This window comes from Echinops telfairi, unplaced genomic scaffold, assembly GCF_000313985.2.
Source record: "Echinops telfairi isolate 266 unplaced genomic scaffold, ASM31398v2 ScPeMD7_7457;HRSCAF=8495, whole genome shotgun sequence".
Classification (NCBI taxonomy): domain Eukaryota; kingdom Metazoa; phylum Chordata; class Mammalia; order Afrosoricida; family Tenrecidae; genus Echinops; species Echinops telfairi.
Window position 1 is genome coordinate 32710580 of NW_022111357.1, and position 14817 is coordinate 32725396.

The following is a 14817-nucleotide window of genomic DNA, read 5'->3' on the forward strand; positions in this document are numbered from 1 at the left end:
TGTATCCTTCATCTAGCTGCCTCTCAACTCCGACTCCTGGCCCCTCTTGCGTTAGAGTAGCTCTGCCTTCCACAGGCTCCCAGGGGCTGTCTTCCCAAACGAGAGCCCCAGTCTTTCTTCGGAGAACTCTGGGTGGACTGGACCTCCAGCCTTTCAGTCGGCAGCAGAGTGTGCCAGCTGTGTGCATCAATTTGAAGACAGCCATGTATTCTGCCCCTGCAGACTGGACACCCAAGATGAGAGCGAGAGCGAGAGAGAGAGAGAGAGAGAGAGAGAGAGAGAGAGATAGGGTTTCCCTCTGACGTTCCCGAAAGCTTCACCCTCAAAGGAAACCCCCCAATTCCCCTGAAGTTCCCCAGCAATCATCCAGCCCAGTAGGACCAGCCTTCCTCCCTAGCTCCTGTGGACAGCTTCCATTTCCACCCCTTGAGGCCCTTTATAACATCTCACCCCTTTCTGCTTCAAAGACCAAAACGGGAAGAGGGCAGGGATGTGGCGAAGGCCATCCCAGACTCACAAATACTTGCTGTCTGAGATGGTTAAGGTTTATTGTACCAACCTGGCCAATAAACACATGTGGGGTTAATTGAAGTGTGGAGAGATTAATGCCTCGGTGAGCCTCCCCTTTCTAGTTCTCGGGTCTCTTGCTCTCTGATGGTCGGACCAGGATGCAGCTGCCTTAGCCAGTTCCCTGCTTCAGCTGGCAAGGCTCACTTCCTGTGAGACATCCCTGAGAAGCCACATGTACCTACCCCATGTAGCCCTGGAGCAGCCATATGGAGACCCCTGCCAACACTGAGATGCTTACAAACTCGCTGATTCGGCTTTCCTCCTGCAGTCGGCATCATTGCGTGCGTTTTGTGAGATGGAGGAGGATTTTGTAGATTGGTGTCAGACATGGGTACTAATGTTGAACCTATGGGCTTGGGTAGCACTGGGTTGGGATGCTCTCTTAATGCACACTTACCCTTTATATAAAACTCTCTCTTATACATCTGAGTTTCTGTGGATTTATTTCCCTGGTTTACCCAAACTAACAGTGTCCACACCTCATTTACGCCTGCTCACCTCCTCAGCCTCCCAAGTTTCCCATGGTGGGGCCCCAGCCCCAGCATCTCACTCCCAGAGGACCCGGCCTGGCACGTGCGGCACCTTCACAGTGGTCATCGCCTCGTTGTTCCGGGCCATCTCTACGCTAGTCATTAAGCTCCATGAGGGCAGGCCCATTGGCCGTGGTCACAGCTGTATCCTTGGCACTCAAACAGGCATGTAGATACAGTTTGAACCCAACAAAGACACATTTGCTTAACATTTGAATGTGTGGGCTTCATCTTTGCATCCAAGATTAAGGCAGATACACTTACTAAACATATTTTACAGAAGAGGATGTGGAAGTCCACCATCTGGCCTAGAGGCCCATTTAATAGGTTGCCCATCCATCCCACGCTTCCCCCAACCCCCGCGACATCAAGGCAATTCTCCTGCTGCCAGCTGGTGCCGCCTCACTCCACCGGGCTCCCAGCCAGCAGGGCTCCAGCACGCAGAAAGCAGCCCCTTCATCCCAGTAACTGCCAGCTTCCGGGTGCTTCCCCAGCACCAGCAGCACAGCACCGGACACATAGTGGGTGCTCTCTGAATGAATGTCTTTCCAGACCCAGTTGGGGGCTGCTGTTCTGTTTCTGGGACTCAGCCTCCAGCTCCCAGCTGCATCCATGCTGCTGGAATTCAGAGCACACGGAGGTTCTGGGCGTGCCCAAAGGCTTTCTGGAGGAAGTGAGACCCCTAGGCTTACAGGCTGAGCAGAAGTGTCATAGGGGGGGGGTGTGCCCCCCATATTTGGTGACTGAAGGGACTGAGTCTGGTCTCGGAGGGAGTATGGATTTGGGAGCCGTGCGAGGTAGCAGGGCTTGCCTGGGAGGACCCGGGTTGACAGGTGTTGGGCTCTAAGTACTGGGGAGCCACCACCGCAGGTTCTGGAGTGGCTGGTAGCATCAGAAAGACGATATGGAAGCCAAGAGACAGTCTCCACTCTCTGAAGGCTTCCTACCAGGAGCTCTGATGGTGCTGCTAACTGCAAGGTGAACGGTTCAAATCCACCAGCCACTCCTTGAGAGGCAGATGGGCTTGTATGCTCCTGTGGGGTGAGAAGGGTCCCCAACAAATCATCACAGGTACGGTAGGCACAATTGTACAGCGATAATAAGTAAAGATTATAGTAAAGTCATAGCGAGCAAGTGAGATAGAGGAGAGATTGAATTAATGGAGTCAGACACAATTCATGGTAGCATGCTCACCTCAGGCCCACTTGGTGGTCCTCATGGGGGGAGAGGGCCATGAGAGCAGGAAAGAGCCTCCTCGGGAGCGAGAGCAGGAGAGAGCCCCCACTTTATTGCTAACCAAGGGTTATATCTCTTTAGGGGGACATGATTACAGGTAACCACACGTCACAGGAAGGGGCAGTACAATAGGCATACACATTGTAGGAAGGGGATCTATGTTAGGCATAAGCGTGACAGGAAGGGGATGAGCTAGGGGTGAGCCCATAGGAATGGGAGGGACTAGAGGTATACATGAGACAAGATGGGCGGGCCCTAGATTCATGATGGCAGTCTAACCTTGGTCATCCTTGGGTGGGTTTGACCTCTCTGGGGTCTCCTACAAGGAAACAGACTACTATCCTTATCAGAAGGGAGTGGGCCCTACTTGTTGTGGGATAAACAGTGGTGTCTGCTTGGTCTAGATGGTTGATTGCTCTTAGGGAGAATGACCCCTAATCTACTCCTGATGACCTCCAAGTGTACAGTCATTCTCAAGCAGCTAAATCTGGCATATATTTGGGGGAGACAACTTGGGAGAAACCTGTTTCCCACATGCTCCTGTAGAGATTTAGAGCCTCAGAAACCAGACAGACGGTCACTGTGAGTTGGAATCAAGTCAGTGGGAGTGGGTTTGGTTTGGGGGGCTTTGGAGAATAGGTTTCCTGAGCCCTGAGCAGGCCTGGGAGGCCTGAGACTTAGAGTCCTCCAACCGTGGAGACGTTGGTCTGAGCATCACTGAAACAGCCTGACCACGTAATCTCAAGCCCAGACTTGAATTGGTTTGAATCCTAACAGCCCCACTCAGCCCCTATGCAACCTTGGGCAATTGACTTCACTGCCCTGGGCCTGTTTCCTCGCCCATCTCCCGAGGCTTGTTAGAGCCACCACCTCCATGGCTGCTGTGAGGTCCCATGGCAGCACACACGTCCCTGGCACATGATAACACGTATTTATTATGAGAGGGAAACCCCGCCCCCCATGAGCTGGATCGGCACAGTGGCTGGACAATGAGTTCAAACACAGCAACGGTGACCCTCAAGGTCATGGTGGAGGAGTGGCGCCAGCTCCACAGCCATCAACCCACAATAGAGGCAACAGCTTTCTAGCCAAGGTGTGAGGTCCTGGGAGACAGGGCTGGCTGTCCCGCACAGAGCCCAGCCCAGCCTGAGTGGCTCTCAGAGCCCTCTCAATGGATGCCCCTGGACCGCGGGACCCTGTCCACCTCGTGAGTGCTCCCATGTTCAGGGAGGGGCAGTCTTCTGCCAGGAGCAAGAGGCCCGCAAGACTTGGCGAAGCTGTGGTTATTTCCTGAGTGAAGTGCAAAGCAGTGACAAACAAGGCCCCCGTGCCGCCTGCTCTTGCATAATCTGCCCACAGCTCTCTGTGACTTCCTGGCCAGGCTCCGTGCAGCCCTGGGGGTGGGGTGGGGGGCATCCTGCCCAGGAAGGTGCCTGACCCTGCCCCCTCCTCAGGCGCTGCCTAGCAAGACCTCCTTCCAGCCTCAGCTCCTCCACTAGGAAAACCAGGGGGAAAGGGGGCTGGGCACCGCTGGTTCTTTCTAAAGGCTCAAGTCTTCCTGGACTAGACAGCAGTGGGCTTGAACTCCAGCCTGCCACCTTCTGACTTCCTGGGCCCTTGAATGCCCAGGACAGCCCACAGGCCAGAACTCATGGATACAATTCCAGCCATGAGACCTGGGTTAGTTCGCCTTCACGAGCAAATTACCTTGAACCAATTCTGGGAGCAATGGGGGTAGTGGCCATGGGGTGACAAGAAAGGTGATGTGTCCGTGGCGGCACCTGCAGAACCTTTGGTGAGGACCACGTTCTCTTCCCTCGAATCTGGACTCTGTGCCTCCTGGACACAAGTAATAGGGTGCCAGTGGCAAGAACCTCCACTCCTCTGAGCTGCTTGCTGCTGGCACCCAGCCACCATGCTGCGAGGAAGCTCAAGCCACTGCGTGAAGAAGCCCGGGGAGAGACCCGGTGCCAGTGGAGGGAACTTTACCCAGAGCACACAGGCTTAGCCCTGGGGCCTGGAAGAGCAGCTCTTCAAGAAACCTTGTGATTTAAGAACAGCCGGACCACTGCTAACAGGTATACTGGTGAGGTGGCGGGTGACTCTGAGGTAGGGACTGGCCAGGACGGAAAACCCCGACCTCAGAGGGGTGGCGTTTAATATCTCCAGCAAGATGCCCAAGGAGAGTTGTGGGCAGGGGACTCCCAAGGTCATTCCGGTTGGCAAAAGACATCTGCACCCACGAGAGTGGCACGCCCTGTTTGGGACACAAGCTCTGCCTCCCCCAGACCTCCCCCAGTTTATAGCCTCTGTAAACCGAGCCCATGAAAAGGGCCTGTCGTTACCACTGTGGCGTCCACACCAACTCCAGGCAGTGGGCCCAGGTGGCGGAACAGGACGCCCCGTTGTACTTCGAGGCCGAATATCTTATGGAAGCAGACTGCTTCAACTTCCTCCTGCTGAGTGGCTGGTGGGTTCGAACCAGCAACCTTTTCCTGCTCACCGGGGTGCTGGGCCACTGTGTCACCAGGGTTCCTGGGTCATAAGGATCATGAGCCCCACGATTGGTTTTTGCCAAGTATCAAACCCGAGGGAGTCAGGGGAGCCAGCAAGTCGGAGAGAGGGTGTGGGAGACCCCTGAGCTCCTGCCGGGTATCTTGAGGGGGTGGAGTGAACCTTCGAAGGTGTAGCCAGCATTCAGCACAGAGAGAAGCCCTGGCACCTGCCGTGGCTGCTGGAGGACCAGGGCCAGTAGCTTCTGAGCGGGGCAGCGCTCCAGTGGCTGGGACCAGGGAGAAGTGGGGCACGTGCGGCTGGTGGGCTGAACAGAGAAGTGAAAAGTGTGGCCTTTGCTTTATGCTTGTTATTGGCCTCGCATGGGTGTGGACAGCCAGCACCCACAAGCCAGCAGGGGAGTGGCTTCTCTGGCAGTGGGGACATCTTTAGCTGGGGCTGTCCAGGGGGCAGAGACTGCTTTCCCTGCCAAACCCAAGCCCAACAGCAAATCTGCGTGCCCAACAACTACCGGTCCTTCTTCTGTGCCTGGAGGTGGCTTACAATCTAGCAAGAGAGCACCAGAGCCCCTGGGCAGTTACTGGTCACCTGATATGTTTGAAAAGTAGGGCTAAGGCTACTCTGCTCTAAGGCCGGGGGTCCTGAGGTATAGAGGTTATGCATTAGGCTGCTAACCATAAGGCCATTAGTTCAAAACCACTGGTGGCTCTGTGGGAGAAAGATGAGGCTTTCTACTCCCATAAAGTGTTATGGAGTCTCAGAACCCCACGGGGGCAGCTCTACCCTGTCTTGTAGGTTCACTCGGCGTCGGCGTCGACCTGACGGCAGTGAGCTTGGATCTGGGGTTCCGTGGATTCCCCCCACCACCACCGTAAGGCCACAGCGAGGTGGACAGATAATGGATGGAAGGTGCTGTGATATGGAGCCAGCTCCCAAGAAGCGATGTCCCTGCCTGCCTAGGCAGTGTGCCGACCTCAACACAAAGGGAAACACGGGCCTCCTGATACAAAACACTGCTAACTCCAGAGAGCCACGCAGAGCCTCAACTCAACACGCAGCCATGGCGGCACAGCGGCCAAGCCCTAACTGGAACAGCACACCGGCAGCTGGAGCCCAGCCAGCAGGTAGGAGGGGGGAGGCCTGGCAGAGTGCTTCCGACGACAGCCTAGAACACCCGGGGGCCACCCAACTGTCACATGGGGCCGCAGGAGTTGAAATCAACCCAAGGACACCCAACAAGAAGAGCCCCTCAACCTCACCGGATGCACAACCTGTAAGACAGCCTTGGTCCTCGACCCTGGTCTGTAAGTCGTTTGGTCCCACCCCCCTTCCCCAATATATATATATATATATTGAATATACATGTGTGTGTGTGTATACACACACACACACACACACATATATATATTCAAGTTGGTCCCAACTCCTATCAGCCTCAGAGGGCAGCGTTCAAAAGCCTGCAAGCCTGGTTCCGGTGTTCCAAGGGAATACGTGGCGTCACAGGCTGAGCACCACACCTCCCGGCCCTGGAGCGGCTGGTGGTGCTCCATCACCGACCTCTCCCTTAGCAGCCCACTGCTCGCAAAGCTGCCTAACTCTGACCACTCCGACCATTACCTTCATTCCAAACTTTGGAAACACAAATCAGCGAGTCATTTAACCCTTGCTGACCTGGATCAGAGTGCGTCCCGCTCACTCGCACCCCTGACGCATGACTGGTTCCCCACTAGTAGGGCAACTTCCGGCTGGCAGTCCACTGGGACCCTCTCCACCGGACTGAGACCTTGAACAAGCTACTGTCCCTCTGCAGGGCTCATGTTTCCACATCTGCCACGGAGAGGCCTAGGCATGATGTAAGAACCCTGGTGGTATAGTGGGTGCCCCATCGGGCTACCAACTGAAGGTCAGCAGTTCAAAACCACCAGCTGCTCCCGTAAGAGGTACCACTTCAGACACCCACTGGGGCAGCCCCATTCTGCCCTGGAGGCGTGCTGGCACTTGGACTCCGTGGCAGTGGGTTTGGATAGGTTCACTACCTGCCTTCCTTCCAGGGAGGCTAGCATAGGGTCGAGGGCAGGATAAGGTACCACTGAGAAAGGGGAAGAGGACTTGTGTTTGGGGCAAATCTCCAGCAGAGGGTCTCTGCACACCTGTCCCCCAGCCCTGAGACTCTCTCCCAGGGCTGCCGATCAGACAGGCACACCTTCAAACAAAGTGCCTAAGAGGCACAGGTCTGCCGGACCAGCTCGGTGTCCTTTCTGGATGATGAGAGGAATCAGAGAGCCACCCCTCGCCTCCCTGATCTCGGGCAGGTCATCCAGCCTCTCAGGATTGCTGCTGCTGCTGCTGCTGCTGCGCCCACCAGGAGGAGAATAAACTTGGCTTCCTTCCCCCTTCCTTCCCAACGGTGCTGGCTGGAGGTGGATGGGAACTCCCTCGGGAAACGAGTCCAGATGATAAACCTAACTCTGCTGACACAGGCTTCCGGCTCCGCGGGCACAGGGAGGGGTGACAAGCAGACCCCAGTCCTGGCACTTCCCAGCTGTGTGACACTGGACAAGTCACTCCCCTTCTCTGAGCCACCACTGTTTGTAAAAGGGAGTGGCCATCCTCACCCACCTACCCTTTGTGCTACTGTCCTTAAGAAGCCCAAATGAGTCAAGACCTGGAAAGGCTGGGGCTCAAGCTCTAAAAATGCTGCTTGTGGTTAACAGAGGACCCCGGGGTGGTGCAAACACCCCCACCCGCCGCTGTGAACTGAGAGGTTGGCGGTTTCCGTCCACCCAGAGATGCCTCTGTAAAAAGGCCTGGTGACCTCCCCCTAAAAAAAACCCAGTCATTGAAACCCGCCTGGAACCCGGTCCTACTCTGACACGACATGGGGGAGAGCGGACTTGATGGCTGCTGGCTTGGCTCCCAGTTTTATGAGGGCAAAGACGCATGGTGGCTGTCCCGTGCCCAGCACAGAAGGTGTGCCTAGCACCCTGCCGAGCGCTTCACACCCACGCCCTCTAAACCTCACAACCATCCTGGAAGGTCAGCCGCATGCCCACTCTGCAGATCAGAAAACTGAGGCCAGGAGGGGCCCTCCTCCCCAGCTCACATCCGGTCCCCTCCATCACATGGCACAGCCAGGAAATGGACAGGGACAAGTGGCAGGTCAGAGAGCCAACGAGAGCGATGGGTCATCGCAGCCACCATGACACTCTCAGGGGGACACGAGCCCCGACAAGAAGCCCCACACCAAAGCACAAATGGTGCGGGTCCCGGGGTGGGGTTGAGTTGTACTCCGCTTGGAAGACCCACAAGGGCACCAGAGAAAGGGGAGCCTCGTCTGTGGGCCCCGAGCCTCCAGAGGAAACATCAGCACTATCAAGTTCACCAGCAGGGCCGTCCGTGCTCCCATCCCTTGCCCAGCAAGCACATTGTCCCGGTGGCGAGTGACCGCGGCCCCTCCTCCAGCTGCCATCTGAAGCGGGCGCAGCTAGGCTTTGCAGCCCTCGGCTGGCTGCTTTTGCCCATGGCCTCGAGGATAACACCAAGATGTTCGCTGTTCTGGGGGAAGGGAAGGAGAACAAGCACCCTGGCGGGCTATGTTCTTACGGAACACCTGAGCACTCTGCAGACCCACCCACCTGGTCGTCATGCTGCCAGCCTCCTCCCGAGCCAGCGGCGCCCCCCTCGGGGCTGTTGAGGGGTTGCAGTTCCTTCTCTTTCTGGCATGTTCTATCCCCAGGTGTCCACTGCGCTGGCCTCCATCTTGTTCACACCCCTGGACGGGGGCTGCTCCTCCGGACCAGCTTGTACAAGAGCTCAGGGTGTGTGTCCAGCGCGGGCAGGCTGGGGAGGAGGGGCGTGGGCGCAAAGGGCCACACTTGAAGCGATCAGTAGCCTCGCCATGGCTTCGGATGGTCAGGCTGTATTCATGGGTTTGAGCTTTGCCCCTGGACTCTGCCGTGCCCTGGGCCTGCCTGTCCCCACACGGCTGCATCATCAACGCCAGAGACAAGGACAGAGGCTGAGACACGGGCCTGTCCTGAGGACCTCGCTGTTGGGGTAGGGCACGCAGAGGGAAAGGGAGCCACTCTGGGCAGTCAGTCCTTCTGCCCCCTTCCTGGACCTAGGAGAGTCTCAGCCCCTTGGGGCAGCTGGCAGGACAGAGCTGTCCAGGGAAGCATGCCAGGCTCTGAACAATCGCTCCTGTAGTTCCCTCGTCACTACCTTCACTCCTTGATAAACAACTGCTCGGGAACAAGGGGTGGGGGCAGATTCACAGCCCGGGAATGGCTACCCTGAGGAGCTGGACCATCAGAATGACCAGAGGCCATGGTAGGGAGCCATCACTGGCAGGGCAGGGGCTTCACTCATGGCCTGACCCCCTGGTAGGCAGTGACTGTTGCACTGGGCTGGAAACAGTACAGTCAGGGGCAGGGAAAGCTTGTCCATGGTCTGTCCTGGGGTAGGACCAGGTCCCACCCTGGCCCTGTGATCGGCTGGGCCCCTTCCAGCTCCCCTGCACCCTTCCTCCTCCCCCACCTCCATAGGGAGGCTATAGAGCTACCTGGCCCAGCCAGGAGGAAAGAGGACCGCAAGGCTGCCCGATCCCTTCCTACAGAGACCTGCGGAGAACCTTAGGGTGAAAGCAGCTTTATTCTCAGCCTGCTGAGAGGGCAGGTGTGGACAGTCAGAAAGGAGCTCCACGCACTTTGTCTGAGAGAAGAGGCAGAACCTCTGGGGGGTTGGAGTTGTCCAGTGTGGGAAGGGCTGCCCAGCAGGGGTGGCTCCCTGACCCCAGAGGGGCTTAATCAAAGGCTAGCCCACTGGATGTAGGCCACGGGGCGGCAGGGGGAGCCCTGGCCCCAGGAGACAGACTTCCTCCACCCTTGCCGCCCACGGATTCCGGCCCTTGGGTTTTGGAGCCCCTGGGTAGTGTGAAAGGTTCACACACCCAGCAGCTAATGGGAAGGTTGTGGGTTCAAGTTCACCCCGAGGTGCTTGGGAAGAAAGGGCTGGCATCCAGCTTTCCAAAAAGCAGAGCTGACAGCCCTAGGGAGTACACGCAGGGGTCGCCCTGCGTCAGGGGCTGCACCGCGAACTGGTTCCGGTTAGCAGCAGGACCCCTTTGCAGAGAACCAAAGATTCTGGGAAGAGCCACAGGGTGAGGGAGTGTGCTGTCGCAATGAGACATCAGCCCATTGTCTCAAGTGGAGGCTGCTGGAGTTGCCCTGTTCAGGGGCGGGTGGCACCTGCATGCCCCTTGCCCCCAAAAGCACTGAAGGGGAGGGTGGTACAGGGGCATCTGGGCCAATGTCTGTGGCCTGTGTGTTCCACACTTGTATCTCTTCCTGCTGATGCCCAGGGTTCTGGTGTCCCTAGCCTCTCCAACTTTCCCCCAGACATCTAAATGCTTTCAGACCGGGCCTCATGATCCCTGAGCTGCCCCAGCTTCCTTCAGAGAGTCAGCAGGCTGGTGAGTAAACATCAGCTTCCCCAGCCCGCAGCACAGAGGGTAAGTCCAGACCTGGGCCGCGGTCTCGGGAGCAAGCAGTTTCCTCCCGTGTGAACGCAGACTCCTGAGATCCAGGCGACTGACCGAGCACTCCCTTTCCTACAGTTGCTTCATGTCCCCTGGCGTCCACCCCATTCCAGGGTCAGCTGGCTGGCAAGGATGGCAGATTTCAGGCATCCGTCTCTTCATTTCCCAGGACAGAGTGGGCGGTGCCCACAGCAGTCAGGTCCCTGGGCTGGCAGTCCCCTCTCTGCGTGTGTGCAAAGAGGGAGGAAGTCATGGGCAGCCGCTGGTGGGCAGGGTCTCCATCAGGGCTTCAGGCAGCGGGGTGCAGGAATGCCCTCTTTCTGCAGGCACCATGGGGTCCTTGGGCCCACCAAAGACTCTGGAGCCAGGAAGGGTTGAGGGCCCACTGGGTGGGGGCCAAGCAGGAGGCCTCAGTGGGTGAGGAGTGAGGCAGTCGGGCTGGCCCAGCTCAACTTTCCTTTTGACTCAAGAGAAGCACCCACAGCCTCTGGCTCATGCCCACAGGCACCACATTTACGGTAACCAGGAGCCGGGGGCATCACCTCTGAGGCCAGGGAGGAGAGCCAGGGTACAGGGGGGACTTGGAGCCAGCCTCGAGGCCTGCACACTTTCCGCAAAGGCCAGCCCCATGACTGTGCCTGGTCCCCGAGGCTCCTGAGGAGCTGCTCTGCTGGACAGAGGAGAAGGCAGGCGGCCGGTCCCTGGTCCTGTCTGCACCCCTGAAAACACTGCTTGGGAGTCCACCTCCTGGGAGAGCCTCTCCATGCAAACCCAGGGTCCCTGAGGGCTGCAAGGGCAGCTAGGATGTCCGTGGAGACAATAGGACACTTCTGGGGGGAGATGGCCCGCCGCTGGGTGCCAGAACCACAGTCGGGCCAGATGGGCCTCTGCGCCTCAGCTTGGCACTTCTGGGGCTCCTGGGACTCCCAGGGCACCCAGCGGCCCTTCCAGCCCTCTCCCAGGCAGGCCTCACTTCTCCGAGGACAAGGGCTCCTCCTTCCCTTCCTCCTCCACTGAGAACATGACGTCCCCACAGCTGCCCAGGGGTGGCTCTGTCTCCTGCTCCGGATAGTGGGGGGCACGGTCCGCCTCCAGCTCTGTCTCCGCCTCGGGCTCTGCTGGCATCGCCAGGCCCCGGCCCTCCAGTGCTTCGGTCTTCACTGTCCCCACAATCACCGTGTCGGCCTTCATAATGTAGATTTTCTCTGCAAGACAAAGGGAAGGGTGAGTGGAGAGCCCGGAACTGGGCTGGGCTGGGGGCAAGGAGGTGGAAGGAGGGTCCAGTCTTGACCCATGGGCACATTAAGTCCCACCCACCATCCAGGTATACTGGGGGTCTGAGGCGGTACAGAAACTAGGGAGGTGAGAAGGACCCCTGGGCTTGTGGGAGAGGGTACAGTAAAGGGCCAGGCTTATCAGTCGGATGGCAGCTGGCTGGAACCCCCATGACCGGGGCCCTTAGACACCCTCACATCTGGATCCAAACGCACCTCACAGCTCACTGTCAGCCAGCAGTAGGTGGACTGACAGGGGAATGAGAAACGGCACCGGGTCTGCTCTCCGGGGCACTGGCAAACTGACAGGACCGGCATACGTCTTAGGGCAACACTCAGAAGGCAAGGATGGGGGAGACGGGCAAAGGGAAATGGGAGGCCCAGAGAGGAAGGGGAGAGTGCTGTTTGCATCCTGGGGGGGTGGTCACAGTGAGTGCGGCGAATCAAAATGGGCGTGAACTGCGCAGTGGAAAACCAGTTTGCTCTATGCACTACCCAATCCCAAATCAGGACAAAGCCCAGCCGGACCAGCACTGACCACAGAGAGACCCTACAAGACAGAACAGAACTGCCCCCTTTGCATTTGAATCTTTACAGGAGTGGACAGCCACATCTTTCTCCCAAGGAGTGGCTGGTGGGTTTGAACCGCTGGCCTTGTGCTTAGCAAAGTAGTCTATTATTAGCCGTACTTTTCAGGTGAAGAGACTGAAGTCCATGGACAAGTTCAGTACCTGCCCATCGTGAAGGTCATCAAGCCACTAGTAGACATCTAAATGAAACCCCAACCCTGCCTGGCTGCCCTGACTGCTTCCTGGAGACGGGCAGCCTGCCCCTCTTCTGCCAACAGCACCCTCAGCCGGGTCTGCCCACACGCCCACAGCACCAACCTGGAGCACTAACTCGGTTTGCCTGGGACTTTCCTGGCTCTGTACCAAAAGTCCCTGGTCCCAGGAACCTCCTCACTCCCAGACAAACCCTGCAGAAGTGTCACAGCATCCGCAGCAGTCAGTCATCCCCAGAGTCTGTCCCTGGGCCCAGGACGCCGGCAAGACGGCTTACTGCTGGTCTGCACCCGGCTTCCTTCCTGGCTAAGCTTACCTAGCACACAGCAGGTGCTGGGATGGCGTGGCTGGGCGTGTGGAGCTGACCCCACACAGGCGCAATCCCTTGCGGGCCTCACCACAACCTAAGCCGAGTAAGTCGTCCAAGAAAGCGGGAAGTGGGGACGCCTGGATGTCCCCCTGGTTACCCACTGTAACCACCACAGCCCCGCTCCTGAATGCTCCAAGCTGCAGGAGGGTGAGTGAGCTCCTGGCTGCTCTGCCCTGAAGCTCCAGAGGCCGAATGGAGAAGGAAGGAGGGGGACGGAAGACGTGGATGGGCGGTGAGACTGCTGCCTCTCCGGGTAACCTAGTTAGACTGCTCTGATTGAAGAACCCCCAAAAGATTCCCAAGGCCTGCGCCTTCAGGCCCGTTAGGTAACACTGGCTCTTCTGTTTCTCTCTCTCTCTCAACACCCTCAGAGAAAGCGAAGCAGCACAGCAGGTTGCGCTAAAGGGAGGCCAAGGGGTTGTGCAAGCCATGGGCTAAGCACCCTGAGCCCAGAGAGAGACCCAGGGCAGGGCCTCAGGCCAAACCAGCCCTATGGGCTCAGAAAAAGAGGATCGGGGGGCAGGCCAGGATGTGAGAGAGGGCACAGAGGAGGACAGGTGGGGGGCAGGATAGGGAGGAGGAGGCTGAACCCCTGTCAATAACCTCCCGATAACGGAGTCGTAATGAAAGGCAGGATTCAGGAAAGAGAAAAGTCAGGCCAGGCTGGCACTCGGTCTCTCGGTGATGAATCAGGTTCACTGTGCTGTCAGGGTGGAAACAGTCTAAGGAAGATCACATGGCAGTGACTTCCAATTACATGGATCGCCTACTGGTCTTTGATTTAATTAACAATAAACTTTACTAGGGACTCTGATGAGGGAGGAGGTCCCTGGTGGGGTGAGGCCCATGACGGCAGGGTGGGGTGGGGTGTACCAGGGGAGGTTGGCACCCTGAGGTGCTGCTCTGAATGACACCAGCGCCATAGATGCCACTGCATGGTGGCTTCTTAGGAAATCTGAAGGAGAAGTTTGGATGGTTATCTCCCCAAATACTTCTTTTTGTTTGCTTGTTTTCCAACTAAAAATTACTGAAAGCTGTTAATTTCGTCATTTCAGGTGGGTGAAGAGTCCCAGCCGCGGGCATCTGCCATGTGGACATGCAGAACAGGGGCCTGGTGCCCCTAGAACCACCCACGAGCAAGAGCGAAACGGAGGCCACGGGTTGGGCCAACCGTGGGCGGGGCCCCCTGAGCCCAGAGAGAAACACAGCAGCACCGAGTCTTCAAAGAAGATAGCAGTGGGCTCACAGTGGCCCTGCCCCCAGAGGCTCACAGCCAGGTGGGGTGGGTTGGAGGAGCAGGGGGATAAGCCTGTACACACAGAGTCACACAGCAGGGCACTGAGGGAGCTGGGTGGGAGTGCCTGAGGCCGTGGGCCAGGCAGAGCAAGTGGCATCGTCTAGACAGGAGAGTAGAGAGAGCAAGGAAGGCTTCCGGGAGGAGGAGGCCCTAAGCAGGGCCTTGTAGGACTCTGGGAAGTCACTAGATTTGAGAGGGTGACCTGGGCTGCTCCGGGAGGAAGCAGCTTCCACAAAGGTCTGGAGGTAAGAGAGGACCATCGGGTGGGAGGGCCAGTCGTGTGGCCCCAAGAGGGCGTGTCAGGAGGGGAGAGGAGGAGACCTCTGGAGGGTGTCAGCAGGACGTGATGTGATCGGGGATGATGTAGAGGAGAACACCTCGATGGTACCAGGTGGAGAGAGGCAAGAGAGAAGGCACGAAGCCCGCCCGGGGACTGGGGGCCAACCCCAGCTGGAGGGCAGCTACAGCTTTAGTTCAGACGTGCTGGGCACACCGCTCTGGCCAGCAGCCTGGAGCATTTCTGAGGCCAGCCGGTGTGGACAAGCCAGGGGCATCAGGGTCCAGTGTCAGCTCTGCCACTTAGCAGTTGTGTGGTATGGAAATCACGGCTCAGAGCCTCCGTTTCCCCCAAAGTAGCAACTGAAGAGAAATGAGGGGTAATGAAGAGGGGGCGACAAGAGGCAGGTCTCGTGGCCCCTGAAGTGTCTT

General features: G+C 57.8%; 1 protein-coding gene across 1 annotated transcript in view; it reads right to left on the minus strand.

Moving 5' to 3' along the window:
• Nucleotides 1–9525: 9525 nt before the first annotated feature.
• TNFRSF8 (TNF receptor superfamily member 8) overlaps nt 9526–14817 on the minus strand; it is a 92157-nt gene continuing 86865 nt past the window's right edge. Inside the window, exon 17 of the mRNA XM_045299197.1 lies at nt 9526–11591. Coding sequence (XP_045155132.1) covers nt 11356–11591 — 236 coding nt within the window. The 3' untranslated portion in view covers nt 9526–11355. The remainder of the gene's footprint in view (nt 11592–14817) is intronic.